At 40.1% G+C, this 22070-nt stretch overlaps 1 protein-coding gene and 1 pseudogene across 1 annotated transcript in view; one reads left to right on the forward strand and one right to left on the reverse strand.

The window, feature by feature from the left end:
• Positions 1-826: 826 nt before the first annotated feature.
• Positions 827-22070, forward strand: part of CHN1 (chimerin 1) — a 158341-nt gene continuing 137097 nt past the window's right edge. Inside the window, exons 1-2 of the mRNA XM_028509168.2 lie at positions 827-993; positions 1124-1320. Of these exons, the coding sequence (XP_028364969.1) occupies positions 1302-1320 (19 nt within the window). The 5' untranslated portion in view covers positions 827-993; positions 1124-1301. The remainder of the gene's footprint in view (positions 994-1123; positions 1321-22070) is intronic.
• LOC114494016 lies at positions 15060-16825 on the reverse strand (annotated as a pseudogene).

The following is a 22070-nucleotide window of genomic DNA, read 5'->3' on the forward strand; positions in this document are numbered from 1 at the left end:
GCTGATAATCTCAAGACGGTACATGGCTTCTCCTTAATTAAGGCAGAGACGGAGGCCAGCAGAGAACATCACAGAAAGGATGTTGCCAGTGATTCTTAGATAAATGCCAAAAGCTCAGGGGAACAATCTTTTGTGGTAGAGAAGTGCCAATCACTGAGAAATGTAGATTTTTTTCCCTGAGACAATATCAAAGCGGTCTAAAGTAAAAGGAAAAAATTAGGTTTAAACATTGACCTTGTAACAATTTATTTTAGGTAATCCCAGGCGCTTTGTAACCCATTCCTGTTTCTTTAGGTATGACAGGAAAATCTGATCGGAACTACTACTAGTGGCTCCTTAAATCCACATGGAAAGGAAAGCGACATTCACTGTCTCCCTCGGTTCTACACCAGGACATCGGATCCCTTCCCGAGTCCTGTAGCTTCAGGGCATAGGCCCCAGACTCTCCGTTAACCTTAAGGGCGCCACCAGAGGGATATGTCCTCAAACGACCCGGATCCCCAGATGACCCTGGCTGGGTCCCTGTATTCCAGGAGCATGTTCCGTGACTCTTACCCTTTCGAGTATCAGCTGTTTTTTCCCCACTCTGCGCCTCCTCGAATCCCATTCAAGAAAAAAAAAACCCCTAGGATTTCAGCTAACGTGCGCACCGCCCCCACCCCAACCAGGATCCTGAAGGTAGTCTCCCTAGAGGCTGGAACTGCCGGTCTCTGCCCTGGGCAGGAGGGGCGCGCGCCCCCGACCCCCGCGCGCGCCCGTTGTCATGGGAACGCACTTAGCTCTGCCGCCGGAGGGGGTGGCAAGAGAAGGCGCGGCGGCGAATCCAGGGGGAGACGCTATCGCAAGATGGCGTCTGCGAGGCCGCGGGATGCGGAGTGAGCGCGCCCTGCCGGGGGCTCTTCAAGGCTGCTCCTCTCCGCGCCGCCGCTTTCGCCACTGCGGCGCCGCCTCTCCGCCTGCCACTGCGCCGCGGCCGAGCCTCCCGCCTGGCAGGTACCGCTGCCCGCACGCGTTCCGCTTAGTGCACAGATGGCAGCGACAAGTGCCGGCTCGCCGAGGGCTAGCGGGTCTCCCCTTATGCTGGTGCGTTTGACAATAACACCTAAATAACTTTTTCTTGCAGCTGCCCCCCGCGTCCCGGCCTGCGGCTACCCTGTGCGCCGGCGACCCCACCACGCCCCTCCGACTCTCGACTCCCTCCGAGGCGTGCTTGCGGCGGGCGGATGCGGTGATCGCCGGTCGGCCTGAGAGGAGCCCGTGGACTGACGGGCGGTAGTGAGCAGTTGGCGAGCGCCTTTACAATGGCCCTGACCCTGTTTGGTAAGTGCAGCCCTCCGCCCCTGCCGCCGCGGGTGAGCCGCGCGCCCCAGAGCTCGGGGGCGGGCGCCTGGGGCGTCCTGGGTGCCCGGGGCGGGGACGCCCTGCGCTGTGTTCGGCGCGGGCTGGGACTGGGGAGTTGGGGCGCCCGGAGCGCTGGGCTCTCTCCTCGCGCCTCTCCTATTGTTTCCTCTCCAGGCAGGGCCGATGGGCGTGTGCTCGCTGGCCAGTTCTGGGATGGGAGACTCTGAGGTGTTTTGTAAACGGAGGATAGGATGCCAACTTGGGAGCGAAGTTGGCTGGTTGTTGCCAGACCTACGTTTCTCAAGTCAACAAATAAAGATCCTGGAAAGTTTATTTATTTTGACTAAAATGTCTGTGCATCCCAACCTCTCTGGTGTTGCCAAGTGCCTGTGTTGATTTCTGTTGGGTATTCCACTGAAAGCTAGAATTAAATGGTAAATTTAATATTTGTTAAAATTGAAAATGTTTGCTCTAACATAACAGAAGACAGAAGAAAGTTGGTTACTGGGAGTAAGTAATCTCAAGAGAATATCTTTGAGTATTTCAGGAAAGAAATGTTATTTCTGTGATGTAATTACTGCAACACTATTGTTTCAGTGGTTGACTTTAAGGTTTTTTTCTTTTTCTTCTAGAGTCAGCAATGACAATGGGTTGGAAAAAAGGATAGAAAGATGCATTCTTTCCTTTTACAGAAACAGATTATGGTACACATGTACATTGCTCTCAAAAAACTCAGTACATACAGTATGTGAAAATTTAGATGTTCAAAGTATTCAGTTTTTTCAAAGAAACAAAGTACAATGATATGTAACTGATAGCTACAAGGACAGTCTTAGTAAGTTACTCACATCATCAAGTTTCTAGTTACAGTTTTAATAATGTCATTTGATCAAGCATCACATACCACAAATGCCTTTTGATGTAAATACTTAAGAGTGAATTACACTGCTGGAATCAAAGAGTTACTTTTATTTAACCATCTTATTTTATAAATTAGATTTAGACCCAGAGAAGCTGATCAAGGTCATAGGGCCTTTTTGTGGCAAAACTAAGCCTAGAATATAGTTTGCCGGTGCTCAGCTGGTGACAGTGTTCACTTTGTCTAAACACCCACTGAGAAATGACATTTCTTACTTGGTGTTGGTTCTCCACAGGTGCTTTAAAACATGTCTCTACTTTCTCTGAAAGAAATAATAAAAATCTCACTGTTGTTTCTCAGTACATTGTATCTAATCTGCATTATTTGGAAGTATTTTCCTTAAGTGTGGACTTTTTCTTTTTATACAAAGTTAAAAATGGTGGAAGGCCTCTCATAGTTATTTTCTTTTGAAGAAACATTTATCTTACACTGTTGTAGCTAATACATAGCAGTAAGATTTTCAGGGGTAAATTTCTCTTTATTTGACTAAATTTATTATCCTTCCTGAAGAGCTAGTCTGCATTTTCAAGGTCTGTTTTCAAAGGTTATGTTTACAAATTAACCACTTTTAGAATACTGAATTTCTTGATGAATAAAACAGATAAATCGAGAAATATGTGACTCTTAAGAGGATTCCTAAATTGTTAAATCTTTAATTCCGGAAATGGAGATGAGGAAAGGAAGAACATGGGATTTGACCTTTAGAAGAAGGTGTAAGAAACCATTCCCACTCCTCAGAGTGAATAAAGTATCTTTAAAATTTTAAAGTTATCTTGTGAAAAAATAAAAATTAGCTTACTTACAAAATCCAATTTGGTTACAGTTTTTAAGAACATTTCTCTGTTACGAAGCAAAATACACCTGCATGCACAGGCTATTTTCTCAGTAATGGTAGAGCAGCAGCTGCTCTCTGAAGCGCGCCTGCCCTCCCCTCATCAGTCATCTGAGACGTGGATAAAAGTGTTTGCCAGGAGACCTACAGTATCTGCCTTTCTGGGGGAAGGGGATTGTTAAAGGACTTCCCTATGGTGCTTATGTACACTCAAGTTTGAGAACGTTGTATTAAAAATAAATACTGGATTTCCTCAAATTTGTCCAAATTCAGAATAGCTTTCGGATATGTTAAGAGCAGTCCTCAAGGGTTAGAAGAAATGGGTTTTATTTTAGATATTAACTACTATTAAACTAGTTGGCGTTAGTCAGAAATACCTCCTGCCCTTTCCTGTTTACTCTTAACAACCAGTTTACTACAGAGGAACCATGAGGTAATAAAGTTCTGTGATGGTAAAGACAAGGAAGGATACAAGAAACTAGATAAATGCGACTTCTAAGTCATGAAAGTCCCATCTCAATGGATTTCTACTCAAGCCTCCTGAAGTAACTATTGTGTATCTTGCTTTACGGTGGTTGGTTAAGCCGGTCTGCTTGGATTGCAGTAGTAAAATACCATAAAGTGGCTTACACAACAGACATTTATTTCTCACAGTTTGGGAGGCTGGGAAGTCCAAGACCAAGGGACCAGCTAACTCACTTCTTGCTGAGAGCCCTGTTCCTGGCTTGCAGGCACCCATCCATCTTCTTTCTCTGCACAGTGGTGGAGAGAAGGGGAAAGCAAGCTGTGTGGTCTCTTTATAAGGGCACTAATCCCATCATGGGGACCCCACCCTCAGACCTCATCTACTCCTAACTACCTTCTTAAGTTCCTGTGTCCAAACACTATATGACTTTGGGGTTAGGGTCTCAACACGTGAATTTGTGGGGTAAACAATTCCACAGTAGCTAGCAGTAGAATCTAGTGTTTTTGCTTTGTGTTTTATGTCCTCATCAATTTTTTTATAATTGTAAAGCATGTTCTTTTTATAGGAAGTTAGTGAAAGTTAACTTTATTTTAAAAGATAAGAGCCTCTAAAATTACCTACTACAACTTTACATTTATATACACTGAATTCTTTTCACTTAAGTATGTTATAGGACCTCAGTAAAATAATTGCCAAGTTAAGCTGGAGAGTGAAGATTGTTTTATCACTTGGGTACAGTATTAATCACTTCCTTGATGCTTAAAAGGATATTTTTAATGCAAATTTCTGCTTTGTTCCTTGATAGAAGAGCCAGACCCTAATTTTTCCTGATTTTTCAGTCTCATTTGGGAGTTGAAAATGTGCATTTTTGAAAGTTCAGGAATTTTCAATAATTTTTATTCACCTTTCAGATGAACCTACCCCTCAATCATCATCATCAATAGATAATTTTTAAATCCTCATATCAAAAGAAAAATCCACATGTAGTTCATACTCTGCTCACTCACCTTGCTTATTTGTTCAACAAACAGTTTACAAGACATGGTCCCTGTCTTAAAGTTCACATTCCAGAACTACAGTGCTTGCACCTAACTACCTAGTTCCACGTAGGCTTTGTTAGAACTTCCCTGACAGAGAAGCACATGTTTTCCAGTAATTGCTGAGCTCTAGGGAAAGATTCATCATCTAATTCAGGACTTTTTAGCAGGTGTGCCTGACAGAACATCCTGACTGGTCACACCATTAGAGCCCTAGTCGACAGAGCTGGGTGAGAAAGCATCCTCCAGGTCATCCGTTGGCAGGAATTTCTGTCATTCATAGCTAGGCAGGGTAGTGGGTTACAGCCCAGACTGAAAGACAAGATTGGGTACAGTCCAGCTAGACTGGCTGAACCCCGAGTGACTCTTCTCCCTGTGGGTAGGAGTAGCTCTGGTGTTGCCCCCTCTCCCTTCTTTCTTTTTCCTCTCATTACCCTATAGTCACCGCATAGATCACTTCTCATGCTTGGGATTTCACTGTGATTCTTACCTTCTTTCCTCAGACTCTTCTGCTATGGAAACCTTTCACAATGCTACTTCTGTTGACATCCGTCACTACCCTGACCCACTGACTGTGGGCATCTCTGCAGAGCTCCTTTGGAGTAGTAGTTAAGTGGCAATGGGGTATTCCCTGTGATGCAGTAGGAAATTTTCTGATTGCCTGTGACTGTCCCAGTGCTAAAATTGATTTTTAAAAAGACAAGTCAGCTGCATTTTCAGTGTGATTTACTTGACCAAAAGTTATTTTATAGGAAATTCCCACTTGAGTACACTCTCTGCTCGTATTTTTGTTTTTCAGATGTTGCTCATCAAAGCATAGGAGAGGGAATTACCTAAGCAGCAGGGTGGTCTAATGGTGAGAGCCCAGCTGCAACTGTCTTAGAATGTTCCATGTTTTCGGCTACCATTAAAATCACCATTCTTATTTAAGTGCTTGTCCATGTTGCTTTTTTTTTTTACTGGTGTCATAAGCTTAATATTTCAGCTTTAAAAGTTTTCTTCTAATGTTTGGAGATTTGGCCCTATGTAAAAGAGATAAAAGAAATACAGTTGCTGTAACTCACATAGTCACCATCTGTGTACAAGGAATATTGGCGATGTAGTCTTTGAGTCACCTCTGTTCCTGCAAATAACCATCCTATAAAGCAGCCTCATCTTTGAAGATAGAAGACAGTGATGTGTGGAACTATAAAAATTTGACATATTTGTCAAGAAAAGTTTCTTTTACATCAATATTTCTCCATCTTTTTTTAAAAATCACTCTCCATAAGATGTCTTTTAGACATTTTTCTTAATCATTGCCTTCATAAAAGTTTAATATAATCAGAGATACTCTGTATTATCTGTTTACAGACTGTATGTATATCTGCTTTGTGTATAAAAAGAGTTAGTTTTTTGATTCCTAAAGGTTAATTTTTGCTCCCTTAAGGGCATTATTACCATCCATTGGGAATGCATGTTTTAGACTAATCTACAGCAATGATAAGAGAATTTGGCAGAAAAATATTGTTTGGTCGTGCTTTGCCATACAGTTCTGAAGAAATGGCATTTTATAATAAGTTACACATTTTTCATCAGATTGGTTTCATCTCAGAATTAACAGTTATCGTCTTGAGATCCACCATAACAAAGAGTTCCTCGTTGAGGCGGGATGTGTGTAGCTTCTCTCAAAGTCCCTCTAGTAATTATGGTATCCTTTGATATGGGCAATTGATGTTTTCTGAATCTTATATAAAGTATCAGGAACAGTCCCTTTAATAACCTTTATTATTTATCTGCAATATATAAAACTAAATGAAGTTACTGAACTTTCTGTGCAAATGCAATGCCAGACAAGTCCCAGAGCCTGGCATTAGAACCAAATTACCAGTCAAGCCATTCTATGTAGAAAGGGATTTCTATAAACTTTGATTTTTATGTATTAATGTAATTCTACTATCCTTAAAAAACAGAATAGGAAGAAACTAGGAAAACAGGATGGTGAGACTGTATTTTACATTGAAAAGCCATATTGAAAAAAACTCATGCCTGAGAAAATAAAGTTACAAATATACCTTTTTAATTTGGCTTTTTATTTTTAAAAACAGAATGAGTACTTTGTGAATATACTGAAAGCCACTACATGGTATACTTTAAAAGGATAGGTTTTATGGTATGTGAATTATATCTCAATATAAGCTGTTATTAATAAGAAATCACCCAGGGGAGGGGACAGATTGACTAGAAGGAAAATTTATTTTTATTTAAAACGTAAAAAACAAAGTACTATTTTTAAAAGACTGGTTTCATATCCATGAACCTTTAGGACTTTTCATCGTTAATTATTAAGGTTTTTTCTTTCTTCCCTAAGGAACAACAAAAAAGTAAAAATTGATAGGTTGAAAATGCCTCAATGTGCTTGAATTGTTCTACATTTAGGAAATAAGCACTTCTTGGAAAGAGTTAATTTGGACAGTTGAGTTGTTCCTGGGCGAAGGGAAGATGAGTCAGGCCAGGCCTGCCGCCTCTGGCATGGCAGGGGGCCACGCATTGTGTCTGGCCCAGCTGCGCTGGAAGCTGCTCCTTTCTCTTTCCACTCTGACTTTTTACCTTTGAGTTTCATTGGACGGTGTGTTTCGTGGTGTGAAGCAAGCAGGAAAAAGCTGCTGTCCAAGAAATGTATGTGTGCTTTGATAGATTTTTATGATCACAAACTTGACATTTTAATAACTGAATGGGTCCTCTTTACACTGCTAGTCTTTCCCGACTGCCATTTCTGCCATCAGCACGTATCTTCGGCTGTGTAGTGTGTGCCTTCATGTAGACCTTTGTTGTTTCCGTCTCCTTAACAGCAGTGCAGTCAGCTCATCAGGTGATTTGGGGGTTTGCAGTGACTGGTGTTAATTAGGACAGGTGACAGGTGAGTGATATAAATGTCTGTTTGAGGGATATGTGAACGTCTGTCTAACTGAACTATTTCCCCTGCAGGCCTTCCCTGGTGAGTGAAGTGTATACCGTTATATTAAAAATTAAAGCATGATTTTTAGCATGATACCTATGAAGAATAATATGCTAAATATAGATACTTCTCTTCACATAACATGATAGAATAATTTTAATTTATGGACCAAGGACCTTAAAGTAATAAGACCAGGCAAGCCTGTTGAGTCAGGAAGCTACAGCATGAGACAGAAGAAAGTGACAAAGCAATTCATTTAGAGGGTGTAGCATTACTAAGAGGGACCGTAGCGGGTATAGAAAAGCACAGCATATAAGCACACAACAGGGTAAAAGCACAGCACATTTTGGAATGGGGGAAGGAATGGGTGATACCATGGAGTGGGAGAAGGAAGTAAAGACAGGAAGGGTACTATTTCACAATTTTTCTGATTACTAGCGCTGAGGCTTGTTATGTGTTTTTCTATTTTGTGATTTGTCTACTCATCTGTTCATTAAATTTCGGGGGCCTAATATGTGCAGGTATATATTAGTTCCTGTCCTCAAGGAACTTATATTTTTACAGGGGAGGGAGACAGAGAAGGAAAAAATGGATGATGTGCTAGGTGGCTAATGCAATGAAAAAAAATAAAGCAGGTTCGGGGGGACGTGGCAGAGTGGTCAGCAGTGACCTCACAGCTAAGGTGGGTTTTGAGCAGACACTTGAAGGATGTAGGGGAATGAGTCATGTATGAAATAGCGACATCGTCACCTCATAGAACAGGCTTTGAGATACGAATGTTCTAGGCCAATTTGAGGACTACAAAGAAGGGCCGTGTGGCTGGAGTGGAGAAAGCTAGGGGAAAGTAGTAGTAGATAAGGACAGAGAGCTACCTGGGGGATGGAGGTATGTTGGGATCACAGGTTATGTGGGGCCCTATCCACCATGGGAAGGACTGCAGGTTTTACTCTGAGTGGGATGGGAAGCTCGTGGAGGACACTTCCACAGCACATAGTGTAGAGGAAAGGGCTCGCAGTTTGGAGTAAGAGAAGGTACCTTTAATCCTCTCTCTGCCAAGTGTCAGCTATTCGTTCTACTCTCATTTTCATCGTGAAAGCAAAGGCTATTAATTCTCTTGTTCACATAGAAATAAATGAGACCATATATATAAGGTCCTTAATATAGTGGTTGAAAATACATAGTAGCTAATATTGTCACTAATTGTTATTGTAAATATTAGCAAAGATCCAAGATACCAGCAGTTTCTCCATTTCTTTATTACACAAGCCTGTTGACTCACTTGAAAAAGTAGTTCTGCAGTATTCTTTTTGTGTGCACGGCTACATACATGCCGCATGCTATCATGGACTTTGTCTGAGAGTGCTCCGGTGGAGACATGGCTCAAGAATAATACAGTGAAGGCCAGATACACTTCTGATAGTGCTGGACACTTCATGCTTTCTGTTGCACTCTGAAAATGTGAAAAGTACACTGGGTAAGAGGCAATGCTTCCTTTTCCTTTAGATAGAATCTAAATCTACCTAGATAGAATCAGGTCTAGCCCCTGCCCTCATGGGACTTAAAATGTATCAAGAACTGTGTACTCAATGCCTGACACATAGTAGGTGCTCAGTCCAAGTTTATTGAGTGAATGCATGAACATACAACAATGGCTTATCACTCTGTATGCTTAGCCTGTGAATATCCTTGACTTAGTATAAACATTTGCTTCCACTTGACTTTTTTCCTCCTTTATTACTTTGGGTTATTGTTGTTTATTATGTTAGAATCCATAAATGGAAACTTAAACTGGCCTGTTAGAAATTGGTTAGTCTAACAGTTCCCTTCCCTACTTAGAATCTTCCCGTGAGTCCCTATCACCATTAAGATGAAGCCCATATTCCCTAGTTTGCAAATAAGGCCGTCAGGATAGGACGCCTGCTTACCTCACTGGCCTCATCTCTTACTCTCTTCTCCTGAGGCTGTGCTTCAGCCGTACTGGACTAACTCTAAGTTTCCAGAAGGGATTGTGCTCGATGTGCCTTTGGCACCATCATTTCCCCAGCCTTTCTTTTTCCTCCCTCACCACCACACATCTTGGCAAAACTCAGCTTGAATAGTCATCTCTTCTGAGTAGCCCTTCTGAGTTAGTTACACGTTTTTGGTATCCATAATGCCCTCTACACATCTCTCCTTACCACTTGTTGGGTGGTGATTCAGTGGTTGGTTTATATTCTCTGTCTTCCCCATTAGGTGAAGTTCCCTAATGGATGTCTTCTTTGTGTATTTAACCACTGCCAGTGTCTGATGCATACCACCTACTCAATAAACATTTGGGTGAATGTTGGATATTACAGTAGTCTATGATATTTCTTAAATTTGGGAGTTAATTTTAAGGCCCAAATCCATATGATACACACCTTTTATTTTTCACTATTTTTGTTCATTTGTTTATTAAAAAAATTCAGTCAGTGTGTCATTGTATTATCCCTTAGTTCCATACTTGAATATGGATTCCCCAGTTGGAAGCTCAGAAAGGCTTGAATAAAATGGAAATCTCTCTGGGAGCAGATTCTTGGAGGTTTAACTATAGTATTACTAACCACCAGCAGATGTTTCTGAATTATTTGGCATAATTAGATAACAAATTCCAGTTCATTAAACTATTGTTCCTTTTCATTTCAGTGCTACAAAGGAACCGCTCATAAATTAGCTTGGTTTGTTCATGTTTTACCCTCACAGTAGGGAGCATAATCAAATTGAATAGGAATTCAATATGAAAATGGCTAACTTAACCTTTTAGAGGTCTGAAAATAAAAACAATATAATCTTTCTCTCATAATAATAAATCTGTGTGCTACATGAACATTCCTACTAGTTTTCATGTTTATTAGAGCAAATATAAACAGTTTAATCATTCATATTTTTAAATGAATAAAAGAAAATTTGTGTTACTTATTAATACCTCTCATTGTTTGAGCAAGAATTCGAGGTGGTTTACAAAACGGTACAATGCAAGAAGATTGAAAGCAACAAGCATGGGGATTCATTTTTCTCTGTCTTGTATCATTAGCTCCTTCCTCTCCTTTGGATCATTTCCCTTAGGTTACAGCCATGCTTTCGCATCCTGTGGAAGAAAGCCTTTCCTCGGCTTTGGAACCCTCTCAAGCAACACCCTGAGTTAGTAGTGGCCCCCCTCTTACCAGAGATTTATTGAAAGAGCTTCCAGTATGCCCCACCTCCTCTCGCTGCATACCTGCTCTTCAACCCTCATCTACACCACTGCTTCCCAGCCACCGTGCTTTATCATAATTACTTACAAGGCCTTTGGGAATGTCATTCAGTTCTAGTAGGAAGAAAGGTGGGCAACTATAAAAGAAAAAGATGTTCTCACCCTTGTTAAAACAACCATGAAGACTTTGTTTAAGACTTATTGCAAATGTCAGTGTTTTTTAAGAACTGGCCTCCCTTTCTTGCTTGGGAATATATGGGTTTTCAACAGTGAGCACCATGTGGATGATTCCCAAGTCTCCCTCTCTGGCTTTGCCCTTCCATACCCTCCAAACCTCTATTAGGATTTCCAGCAGACACTTCAGGCTCCCCATGCTCCCAGCCCCTGATCCTTAGCTTGTATTCTACCATCCTCTCCTCCCTCGCCTCTAATATCCAGTTAGCTGCAAACTCTTGCAGCTTGGCCTTTGGAAGAGCCTCCATATCTGATTCTTTCTCTGTATCTCCATCTCTTGCTCGGCCCTTGCTTTTAGTACTACAGTCATTGCTACCACCCCATCCCCTGCCCTGCTCCTGCCATGCACCCAAAAGGAGGCTTTTCATCTTCTGGATTCTTTACCATCTGATCCGTGAGCCTCCTGTGACACCCGTCACTGTGCTTCTCCCACAGTAGTGGTTACGTGTCTTTATCACCTATTTTCTAGGCTGGTGTTCTGTACGGTAAGATTTATTCTTTCTCCTTGCTGTGCTCCTTACTGTACTTGGCATAGTGCATCTCACATAGTAGGTACTCAAAAAATATTTAATTCAGTAAAATAGTTTTCAAATCACAGCTCTTCCTGTAGTTTAACAATTCCCAGGTCAGAAATAAAAAGCATTCTTTATTTTTCTCCATAACTTAATAATGCTTTAACCAAGATAATAGTAGTTAACATATCTTAAAACCTCTCATTTATTGTTTTTGTTGCCTAATGATTCTATTTTCATTCTTTAAAGGAAGAAATACAGATATTCCTGCAATATTGATGTATGTCATGGGCAGATACAGCATTTGCTTTGGGATTGGTTGCTTTTATCAGCTGGATTTTCAAAAAAAAATTTATGGTGAAATTCTAGTTGGATTTACACTGCTTCATGTTCTGTAAAAAGCCTCTTCTTCCTTCGCTCATCAGCTTTCAGAGCAGAGGAGAGGGGACACTAAACAGTATGTGCAAACACAGGGCTTGTTAACCCTGGTTGGTTTGCTGGTGGTCCCTTCGACATTGCTGTGTGTCCAGCGTTCACCGGGAAACACACTTCCTTTTCAGGCCACTAGCAGGGAGATGGTAAAGGAAAGCCCTTCCTTGTTCAAGCTCCCTTTCAGGCCTTGGTGGGTTAGGCAAGTTCATAGGATGTTTGCATATTGTCCCTCAATTTAAAAACTATCTTACTAAGTGTTTCTAAAGTTGCTGAATAGAAGTCACTAAGCAGTGGACCAAAAAGCTCCTGCTAAAGATTACTTTCCAGAATGTGCTGAAACCCCAAAGCAAAGATGCACTCAGTGGCTTGTAGGACATTTCATGTATTGCTAATAATACTTTATTTGATGGAGAAAAAATTGATTGACTTTTTAACCCCTGTAAGTTGTTTTTGGTGATACTACCTATTTAAGTCTTTGGATGGCATTTGTTAATATTCTCAGATTTGGATGTTATCTCATTATATGTGTGTGAAAAATATGTAGTTAAAGATGAAAAACCATAAAAACACAAAACACAATTCATGGTTTTTCCCCCTTCATCATAATGTTTAAAAGTTAACTAGAGACTTTAGGTTATATTCCTTGAATGAGAAATGATTCTCAACTTGTCAGTGTACTCTTTTGGTTGAAGTTAAAAGGATATTATTTCAAAAGCACAAGAAAAAGGAGCACAGTGGACTAATAGTGCAGTACTAAAAAGGAAGGAGGAAACAAACGTGGCTGTGTGGCAAGGAGACTTGCAGAATACTTAGAAGCCTGTCATACCGAATGTTCCAGACAGATGGCTCTGCAGTTCTCCTGAGAGACACAAGCCTCTCTCTGCACCGCCCTCTCCCTGCCTCTGCTGGGCTTTGGTCTCTCCAGACAGAGGAGCTCTTGCGCTTTCTCTTGTGGTGTGTGTGTCTCTGTCTGTCTCTCTGTCTCTGTCCCTCTCTCTGTCTCTCTCTCTCTCTCTCTCTCTCTCTCTCTCTCTCTCTCGTGCCACCTTTGAGAAGGGTGGGAAGGTAGTTGCTATGATCGCGCACACACAGGTCTCAGGACTTGTTTGAGGTGAGACCTCATTTAGCTCAAGCTGATCAAAACTTTTTCCTTTCATCTTGTTTTTCAACTATAATAATTTACCTTAGGGAAAATGGAGGCATTTTAAAATGATATTTTTGGAAATTATTTTTTATTTAATCAAAAATGAAAAAAATTTCATCAGAAAATGTCCAACTTTGTTATAATAAGCTATTTTCTGTTACCAGGGAAGAAGGAAAATGAGTGTATGTTAAGTGTATCAATATTAGATAATTTGCAAAAAATAAAATCTGTCCTAAGGTAGTTTTCTTCATTGGTAAGTTTACATTTAAAATAAATGTGCAATTCTAATATGTTGCTTATATGTATTTTTAGCTGCCACTACTAGATGGCAAGGTACAGTTTTTGAAAGTTGACATATTTGCCTTTTATGTTAAAACTTAAACAGAAGCTTTATGGAAATATAATTAAAATGCATTTAACTAATAATCCCTAGAGTTAGAGAGCAAGAATTTATAGTAGGTGAATTTTATCTAAATTTATTTACTGGGAAAAATGCAGCAGCTTTAAAAATATCAAGAAGCAGTTTTTCAAACTTATGATTTTTAGGAACACTTAGAATTGGTATTGTAAACTGGAATGAATGAAGCCTGCCATTTTAAACTCTTACGTTCTATATTTCAAATCTATTTTCTTTAAATTATATCTATCTGAAACTTTTTCTTAATTATGAAAATATATTGCCAATGCTGAAAACTTGGATGAACTGGTGCATTTAACACAGTGTTTATTATCACTTTACATACTTTTTTTTAAAGAATTCAAACCACAGATGAAGTTCAATCAGCTTCATATTTTATTTTCCAGTGCCTTATTATAAAAAGATTCCCTAAGAAAGCTGCTATAGAAATACTGTCTGTTGTATTGTCACCAGGCAACTAAATATAATATAGTAGTTATATTGTAAACAGTCACTTTGAAAACTAATAAAAAAATTATTAGGGACACTAGCAAAATAGTATGCTTTAGGCTAATTTTATTAAAACAGATGTGAGAGGTTATAGAAATTTATGTTTTTTTCTTTTTTTGGTATAGAAATTTAAAATGCTGTGAGATCTTAAACCAACTAAGACTTGCCACAGTAATGTTCTGTCTTATCTCCCCCGAAGTATTCAGTTTTTTTCTCCTTTCGTAACGTGAATGTCAAACCCTATGTAACACAAATCTTCGTTCTTCCATCCAGTGATGGGCTTGGTTTTCTGTAAACCTCCAGCAGAGACATTGCCGCAGCATCAACGTTTAGTAGAATCAGAATTAAGCATCTTTTAAGGAGAAAATTGGGGAAGTATCCTCAAGCAGTTAACATACTCCCTAGCATTATAAGAAATGAGTTTGGTTGCTGTTAGGGCCTCCCACCCCCACCCCACCCAAAGATTACCAGGAGAAAGAACCCTGAAGAAAAAATTAGGGAAGTTAGAAAGAAAAGCTGTAAACGAAGGGGCCAAACTCGGATGCCTACAGTGGGCAGATAAGTAACATAGACAATGGGGAGTGTTGAGGAATTTCCTAATTTTAAATATCAGTAATTATTTTGGGCCTTTAAAAAGCACTGTGTGGGCCAAAAAAAATAGACCTTTTGGCTGGCAGGCGAGACAACTCCAGGCTATTATATAAATTTAGAATATTATATTTTTTTCTTTAATGTCACAGGAAAAATTATACTATTTCTGAAGTCTTTTTTTGTTGTTGTTTTTATCTTCATATACTATGTACCCTAACTCCTAACTAAATTTGTAAACCTTTGCTGATGAGAGACACACACACACACACACCCCCAGATCTATGGATGTATCTCATTATTAGTTCCACTGAATTTTAGAGTTTGATTTAGTTTTTATAAACAACAAAGGCCTCTATTTTGCAAGGTAATATTCTATGACTTTGCTACATTACAAAATTAGGAGAATCATTCTAACTTCTCCACTGAGGAATGCCTTTTTAATTCCTTTGGTATATAAGATTATCAAGCTTCATTATTGCATAATATATCTCCTTAGCCTAACTCCTGAGAATGTTGTAAAGATCAAATGTCATGGTTTGGCTATAAATACTTCAAGTGCTTTAGGAGAAAGATTTAAAAAATTGTTCAATTGCTCATTTTATTAATTTGTAAAGTCAGACCTGTGCATTGGTGTGGCCATTCTTGTCACCCCAGTTCTCTCACCCTTGGGGTTGTTTATGGTCTGGACAAGGGCAGAAGAACTATGATCAAAGCCAAGTGAGGGTTTTCTAAGGAAGCTTAGCAGGAACAATAAGAAAAACATCTGAATACAACTCCAAAAAACAGGCTACCAAGGGACATTGAAGTCTTGAGTGATGTTTTGAAACTGGCTGTAAGAAAGGTTTGGAGGACGATCCTCTAGGCTTGAGCTCTGAGAACTCTGGACACGCCCTGAGCTTCAGGTGTTCCAGCCAGGACCTGATGGGCACCTGGGAAGCACAATGCAGTCTCTCCGACTCCTACAACAGCAAGAACCTTTCTGCACCATCACACAGTCCTCTCTCTGTATTATAGTTGTCCTTGAAGCTCTTCAGCTCAAGGAAGTGCTTGGCATGTCTGCTCTTCTGACTGGAGGGGGAGGTATGTCACCTGGATGGTTGTTGAGGAAACCTCAGGAGATGGGGTTAGGGCTTTGGTTGCTGGCTGATGTCACGGACAGCCCCCACTTTGTGCTTTGACCACTGTGGCCAGCTCGCTCAGAGCCTCTTGGTAGTGCAGGCATTCTCTCTGGCCAAAGACCCCTGTCCCATAGTGGCTGTCTCATAGCCACCCAGCAGGTTATCAGTGCGGGCCTTGCACACACCCTCGAAAGGAGTACTAGTGTTTCCAAGTTCTAGCAGGAGAAGTGAAAATTTTTGCTCATTAAGGAGTGGAGATGCTGGTGTTCAGCATGAAGTGGGATCCCAGAGGCACGGATGGCATCACAGCCTTCATCCTATATAAACAGTTGTAGCAGTTCAGATTTCCCTGGGTTTCCAGCTGTAGCAGTCTTGCATCATCCTCCACAAGGAGCTGAGGTTTGTACTTGATATCCTGAACCCTGAATTGATATCCTGAAGTTGAATATCAACCTGCTCTTTTAAGTCCAGGCTCCTGCAGGCCTTCACCAGCGTGACATTCACTCCAGACAGCCAGTTACTGCCAGACGCCATGGCCTCTGCACCCCATGCAGAACTGCTCTGGTTTACCCTGCTGCCCTGCCTGGTCATCCCGGACTCTTCCAAGGCAGAGGCACCTGAGTCCCCTGAAGCTCCCTGGCGATTTCCTTACAGGAAAGACCAAGGCTGACACGGCCAGAACACATGGTGCGGATTCTAGGAGAAGGATCTTACCTCATATCCACAAATGCAGTTAATTACAGATATTGCTATTTGGACCCTGGAAAGTTAACCTTTAGTGAATACTTTCATTTAAATTAAAATACCATTTTGAGTATCGAGAATAGGGTATTGGATATAATGATTTATCTCTGGAACTGAACAGAGTAAAAACATTTTCTAGGAAATCCACAAGGTGGCGCTTGCTAACCTGTTTCCTCTGTTTTTCCTTAGCTTAAGGAAATTTGGTAACAATTGAGAAGGAACACTTACATTTTAGGTATTTAAATGTTAAAGTTTAGATTTCCAAAGAGCTTGAATTGTTAAAATTGATTAGCTTCAATTTAGCATTTTTGAAAAGTACTCATTTCTAGTATAGGAGCTAAGAGTCTTTACTGAAGATTTTAAGATTTTGAAAACATGGGTCAATATAATACTAAGGACTGCCTCTGTGATCTATGAACATGTCTATATGCATAGTTTCTGTACATCTTAAAATACTGACATTTAAGAGGACCTCACCATTAGTTATTGTTCTAAAGGAATGGTTCTGTTTTCTATTTAAAAACATAATTTCTAATTATGAGTGAGATTTAATAAGTGAGACAGTAATGAAGGGCAGCAGGAATTTACCCAGTCGTAATATGATTGCAGTAGGCTTCCCGTTTGCCCCTGCATATTTAGTGTCTAATTAATGCTGTTTTACATGGTCACTATTTACACTAGCGTTGTTTGCGAAGGGGGTTCTGTGGAAATTATGTTGAGGTTGGTAAGGGAAGTTTTATATTTGTTTGTTGTTTTGTGAAGTCCTGCTCACAATTTCAATGAAAAGAGCTGTATTCATAAAAGACTGAAACAGGAAAGCATGTCCAGTAAAATTTAGAGCGAATTAAGTGTAGATCTGTAGCATTCTATAGCTTGGATTTTTCTCAGCCTCGTCATAAAAGTGGTCAAACAATAGATTCAAAGGCATGTAATTGCATGAGAAGGGTAAAAGGAACTTTGTTGAGAACAAAGTCAGACTTAAAAAATGTAAATTGAATCTTACAACCAAATATTTTAGATGGTTGTGAAAATAGTCATTATTTTCACCATCCTTATGAGGGCTGTGAAGAAATAATCTATTACATATGAAGACAGAATCAGGAATGTTTTCTTTTTTGAAACAGTTACAGCGTGGACGTGCTGCTGCGCTTGCATAGCAAGTGTGTCCCGTGGGTAGGCTGCACAGTGGGACTGTTCCTTTGTTAGCTTGTCCTCTCCTGGGTCAAGGGTGTGGTGTTCAGTTTCAGGTTGTCATCGTTTTCATCATACCGTTTTGCACAGCATTTCCTTTTAAAAGGCTTATAAAACAATCTCTTTAAAGTTTAATGATTTTCATTAAATTTATGTAAGCATTGAATTTAAGCTAGATTAGTTTCTGAGCTGAGGAACTCCTGCAGAAACCCCAGTCAGACCAGTGTAACATGGGGCGGATGCAGGGGGCGGACGCACGGTGCTCAGCCCTGCTTCATCCACTGGTGCCTTGGAATCCTGAGAGCTGAGGGTTTTGTTTTTTAAGGGCTTTGATTGTTTTTCCATTGGTGAGTGAAGATTATGGTTTCAAGTGGGCCCGCTTTTAGTTTTTTTCTAGAATCAAATTCTAAAAAACTTCTAAAAATGAAGCGTTCCTTGTGGGTCTTTTCCTTCGCATCTTTAGAAAATGTAGATGTGTATGTAGTGGTCAAGGAAAGGATCTTTTCTGTTGGTCAGCTGATTGACTTTTTTTCTGAATGTGTGAATTCTAAAGCTTGATTGTAGGCATAGATTAATTTTACTAAGTTCTTGTTTTAACTTTTAACTGTGGCATGATAAATTTGTGTGTGGGACCTCCCTGCGATTTTTTGGCCCCCAACAAGCGCTATTTGAGGTAGTCATTGCACCTTCCTACACTGGATCAGTGAAACTACTGACATTATACTAAGAACAGCGGAACTGTAAGGAGCCATATTTATTGATTTCCTGAGGACTTCCTTTCCGTTTTAAAGTGTAACATATACACAGAAAAAAAAAACATAGTGTGTAAGCCTATTTGAGTATAATACACAAATACGTAATAAAATACAGAATTTGTAAGATTGATGAATTATCGCCAGATGAACACATTTGGGTAGCTAATGCTCAGGTCCAGAAATAGAACATCACCAGTGTCTTGGAGAGCCTTCTTCAGAACCCCTCCTAACCTCTAACTTTTCCTGCCTCCCTGAAGTTTATCGCTATCCTGACATCTAATTCCAGAGATTAATTTTGCCTATGCTTTTTTTTTTAACAGCCTTTTTTCTTTTTAGTAGTGATGAAATGCTTTTCTATACTAGAGTCTTTAGTGGAACCCAATTCTACTAAATTATATTACTTTACCTTTATTTTTGAGCATTTTATTGTTCCTGAGAAAACATTTACTACTAGCATTTATGCATTGACTTTCAAGGGTATAACAAATATTTAAGTTTATGAGAAAACTGAATTTGATCTAATTGCCATTTGTGAACTGTAAATATCATTTATTTTCATTGTGATAATGTAAGAATTTTCAATAATTCTCTTGTAGGCTGATAAGGTTACACAGAAATTGCTGTCTTTTCTCTGTGCTTAATGTCGGTTGAGTCAGATAAGTCTTGTTTCACTTTCTTTCCAGTGACCTTTTGTTTTCCCATCCTTGCTTCCCAGCGTCCTTGGGCATTCCAACAATGTCAGCACAGCAACGCACGCAGCCGTGTTTTCAGCAGAAGCTTGTTCACAGCTGCTTCACATAAATCACTCAGTGCTTTTTGAATAACAAATGACGTTGCTATTAGAAAGCTGCGTTAAGTCTGGAGTTAAACAAAAGAAGACTTAGACATTTAAAAACACATGTTATCTGCCTTTTCATTTTGGTAAACCCAGTGGACATGCCATTCATGTGTGAGATATGTTGGGCACTGGCACAGTATCCTTTCTGCGTCCTTACATGGAACTGGGGGAAAATAGAAGTGCTATCTGTTAACTAAGGACTTTTCAGAGAATTCTTTAAAGTGTGGTAGAGTATCCCCTCTTTCCCCGGTTTGTTACCCACAGTCCACTGAGGTCCAAAATATTAAATGGAAAACTTCAGAAGTAAGCACTTCCTAAGTTTTAAATTGCACGTTGCTTTGAGCGGCCTGACGGAATTTTGTGTTGTCCTGCTCCTTCCCACCTGGGACCTGGGTCATCTCTCCCTCCAGCATCTCCACCCCGTGCCTGCTCCCCGTTGTCGGTCACTTTGTGGCAGTGTCAGTCTTCAGACTGACTGTCACCGTGTCACAGTGCTTGTGTTCAAGTAGCCCTTACTTTACTTAATAATGCCACATCCACATAACTTGTATTACAGTATATTGTTATAATTGTTCTATTTCACAATTAATGATTGTGTTTATCTCTTACTGTGCCTAATTTATAAATTAAGCTTACTCATAGATATGTATATATAGGAAAAAGCATAGTGTATGTTAGGTTTCAGTACTGTCCCCAGTTTCAGGCATTCACTGGGGGGTCTTGAAATATCTCCCCCATGGATAAAGGGGGGCTACTGTAACTTAAACTTCTAGGCATTCTGTTTACGTGGTAGTCCTCACTTTGCATTAGAGCTGGTAGGACTAGATTGCGTTCTAGCCATGTTTGTATAAGTGTTCCCTTGTGCCTGTAAATTCAACATACATTTCTTCATGAAGCTTTAACCAGCAAGTTTTTCGACCGTGCCCCATGCTTGATTTTATATTTTATTTAATATAAGTATATTTTATCTTTTATGTATATTTTGAATAATTGTCATCTATACTCACATGTATATTGTCACGTATATGTCATACATATCATTGTCATGTGCATGGGAGCTGGAATCATAACAGATTAATGTTGGCTGGAATAAAATCGAACAACATTAGCTCCACATCCAACAATACTTCTTGTTAAACTGTTTGCCATTCATGCTGTAGAAATGCTCGGTAGCTTAGGAATGCTCACTGCAGAAAGACAAACAGGGATGTTCCTCTGTAATGACCTAGGTTATGGCATCTCACATGTTCTGATTACTGTCTGTGAAAATCTTACCAGTGATACCTGCATTTCTTCCCATAGAAATTTACTTAATATCAGGTATTTCAAGAATCAAGTTAAAAAACATTTTTTGCTAATAGTAATGTCAGCTAATATCCATTTGTCCAATTGACTTCCCGAGGTCAGACTCACAATTAGTAAGCTCTAGTAGAGTCAGGTTTGCAAGCCCCCACACCCCACAATTGTAACCGTTTCCCTTCACATGAAAGCTAGTAGCACAGAGCGAGGCAAGTGCTCATGGTCCGCACTGAAATCCACAGCAGCCTGGCAGTCAGTGTGTAGCCCCTCTTCTTCCTAAGTACCCCGGGGTGAAGCGCTCAGGCATCTTTGTTCTTTTGCTTGTTTGATATGTTCATAGAGGTTCCCAGAACATTGCTTCAGCCTTTCATTTTTCTGACCCTGATGGATATATTGTCACCTTCTATTCCAGATTTCTGCCCTTTCTGAGGAAATTTTGTTTTGCGACCAGGCTTTGAGCAATCTGAGTCGGTCCCTTGCTGCCCTACAAGCAGATCGCAGTGCTCTGTGCAGTCTGAAACACTAGTGACTGGGTTTCATGTGCACATTTTCTGTTTTATGATCTAGCAAAATGTTGAGTCACTCCAGTTCTGTGTACGCCATATGTTAAAGCCTGGGCTGTGGAGGAAGGCGGCATGGTGATTGGACAGCAGCCCACTCAGCTCTGGAAACACCAGTGCGCACAATCATTGTCCAGCATTCTCTTCCTGACCTCTGACTCTCACTTGGATGACTCCATGTAGAAGAGTTTGTGGTTGAGGAACAAAAGGGTTTCAAGGCAAAAATACTGTTAGGGTAATTCTGGATCACTAATGAATCTGTAAAGGCCCTCATAGTTTTTTTTTATAGTCACTGACATTAAATAAAAATAGAAGACTACAGAAAGAAAATACCAGTTATTGTAGTCCTTTGTACACCAGGAACTATTCAGGATCTCTTCCATCCAAAATTTTGAGAATATGTTTACAAATTTATTTTTCCCACTGCTGCAGACATTATGCATAGTAAGAGGTTATGTTTTTCAACTTCTGGTCTTCTGTACATATATAGCTAAGTCAGAATTTTTCAAACCTTCTCTCTGATAGGGTTGAGTCTCACCATCTCAACACCAAACACGTTACACATAGGTGAACATTAACTTGGCCTTTGTGGCCTCCCTCCCTCCTATGGAGTGAGAACAGTTCCAAGTTTTCATTTACTTTCTTTGCTCTAACTTTCATTGTTTGTCTGAATGCTGCCTTGAACTAAGACTACTACTCTGCCACCCACTTCTCCTGCTTTTTTTCTTCCTGATCCTAGATCCCTTATTTGGTAGTCATCCCTGACAAAAGGGATTCATGGTTTACGTATTAGAGGACATGGAATATCTCAAGACTGTAGGAAGTATACCTGCATATCCTAGCAGGAATTTTTAAGCTTAGGAAAATTTGAGTTTTCGAAGGGATTGCTGTCCTTGACCTTATAGGACTCCTTCATAAAATGCACACAGTAAGTTCCCTTGTTACTAATTCCATCAGGATGATCCTCTCAGGAGTTTATAGATTTAGTGAAGTGGAAATTC

Source organism: Phyllostomus discolor, chromosome 4 (genome assembly GCF_004126475.2).
Source record: "Phyllostomus discolor isolate MPI-MPIP mPhyDis1 chromosome 4, mPhyDis1.pri.v3, whole genome shotgun sequence".
NCBI classification, from domain to species: Eukaryota; Metazoa; Chordata; class Mammalia; order Chiroptera; family Phyllostomidae; genus Phyllostomus; species Phyllostomus discolor.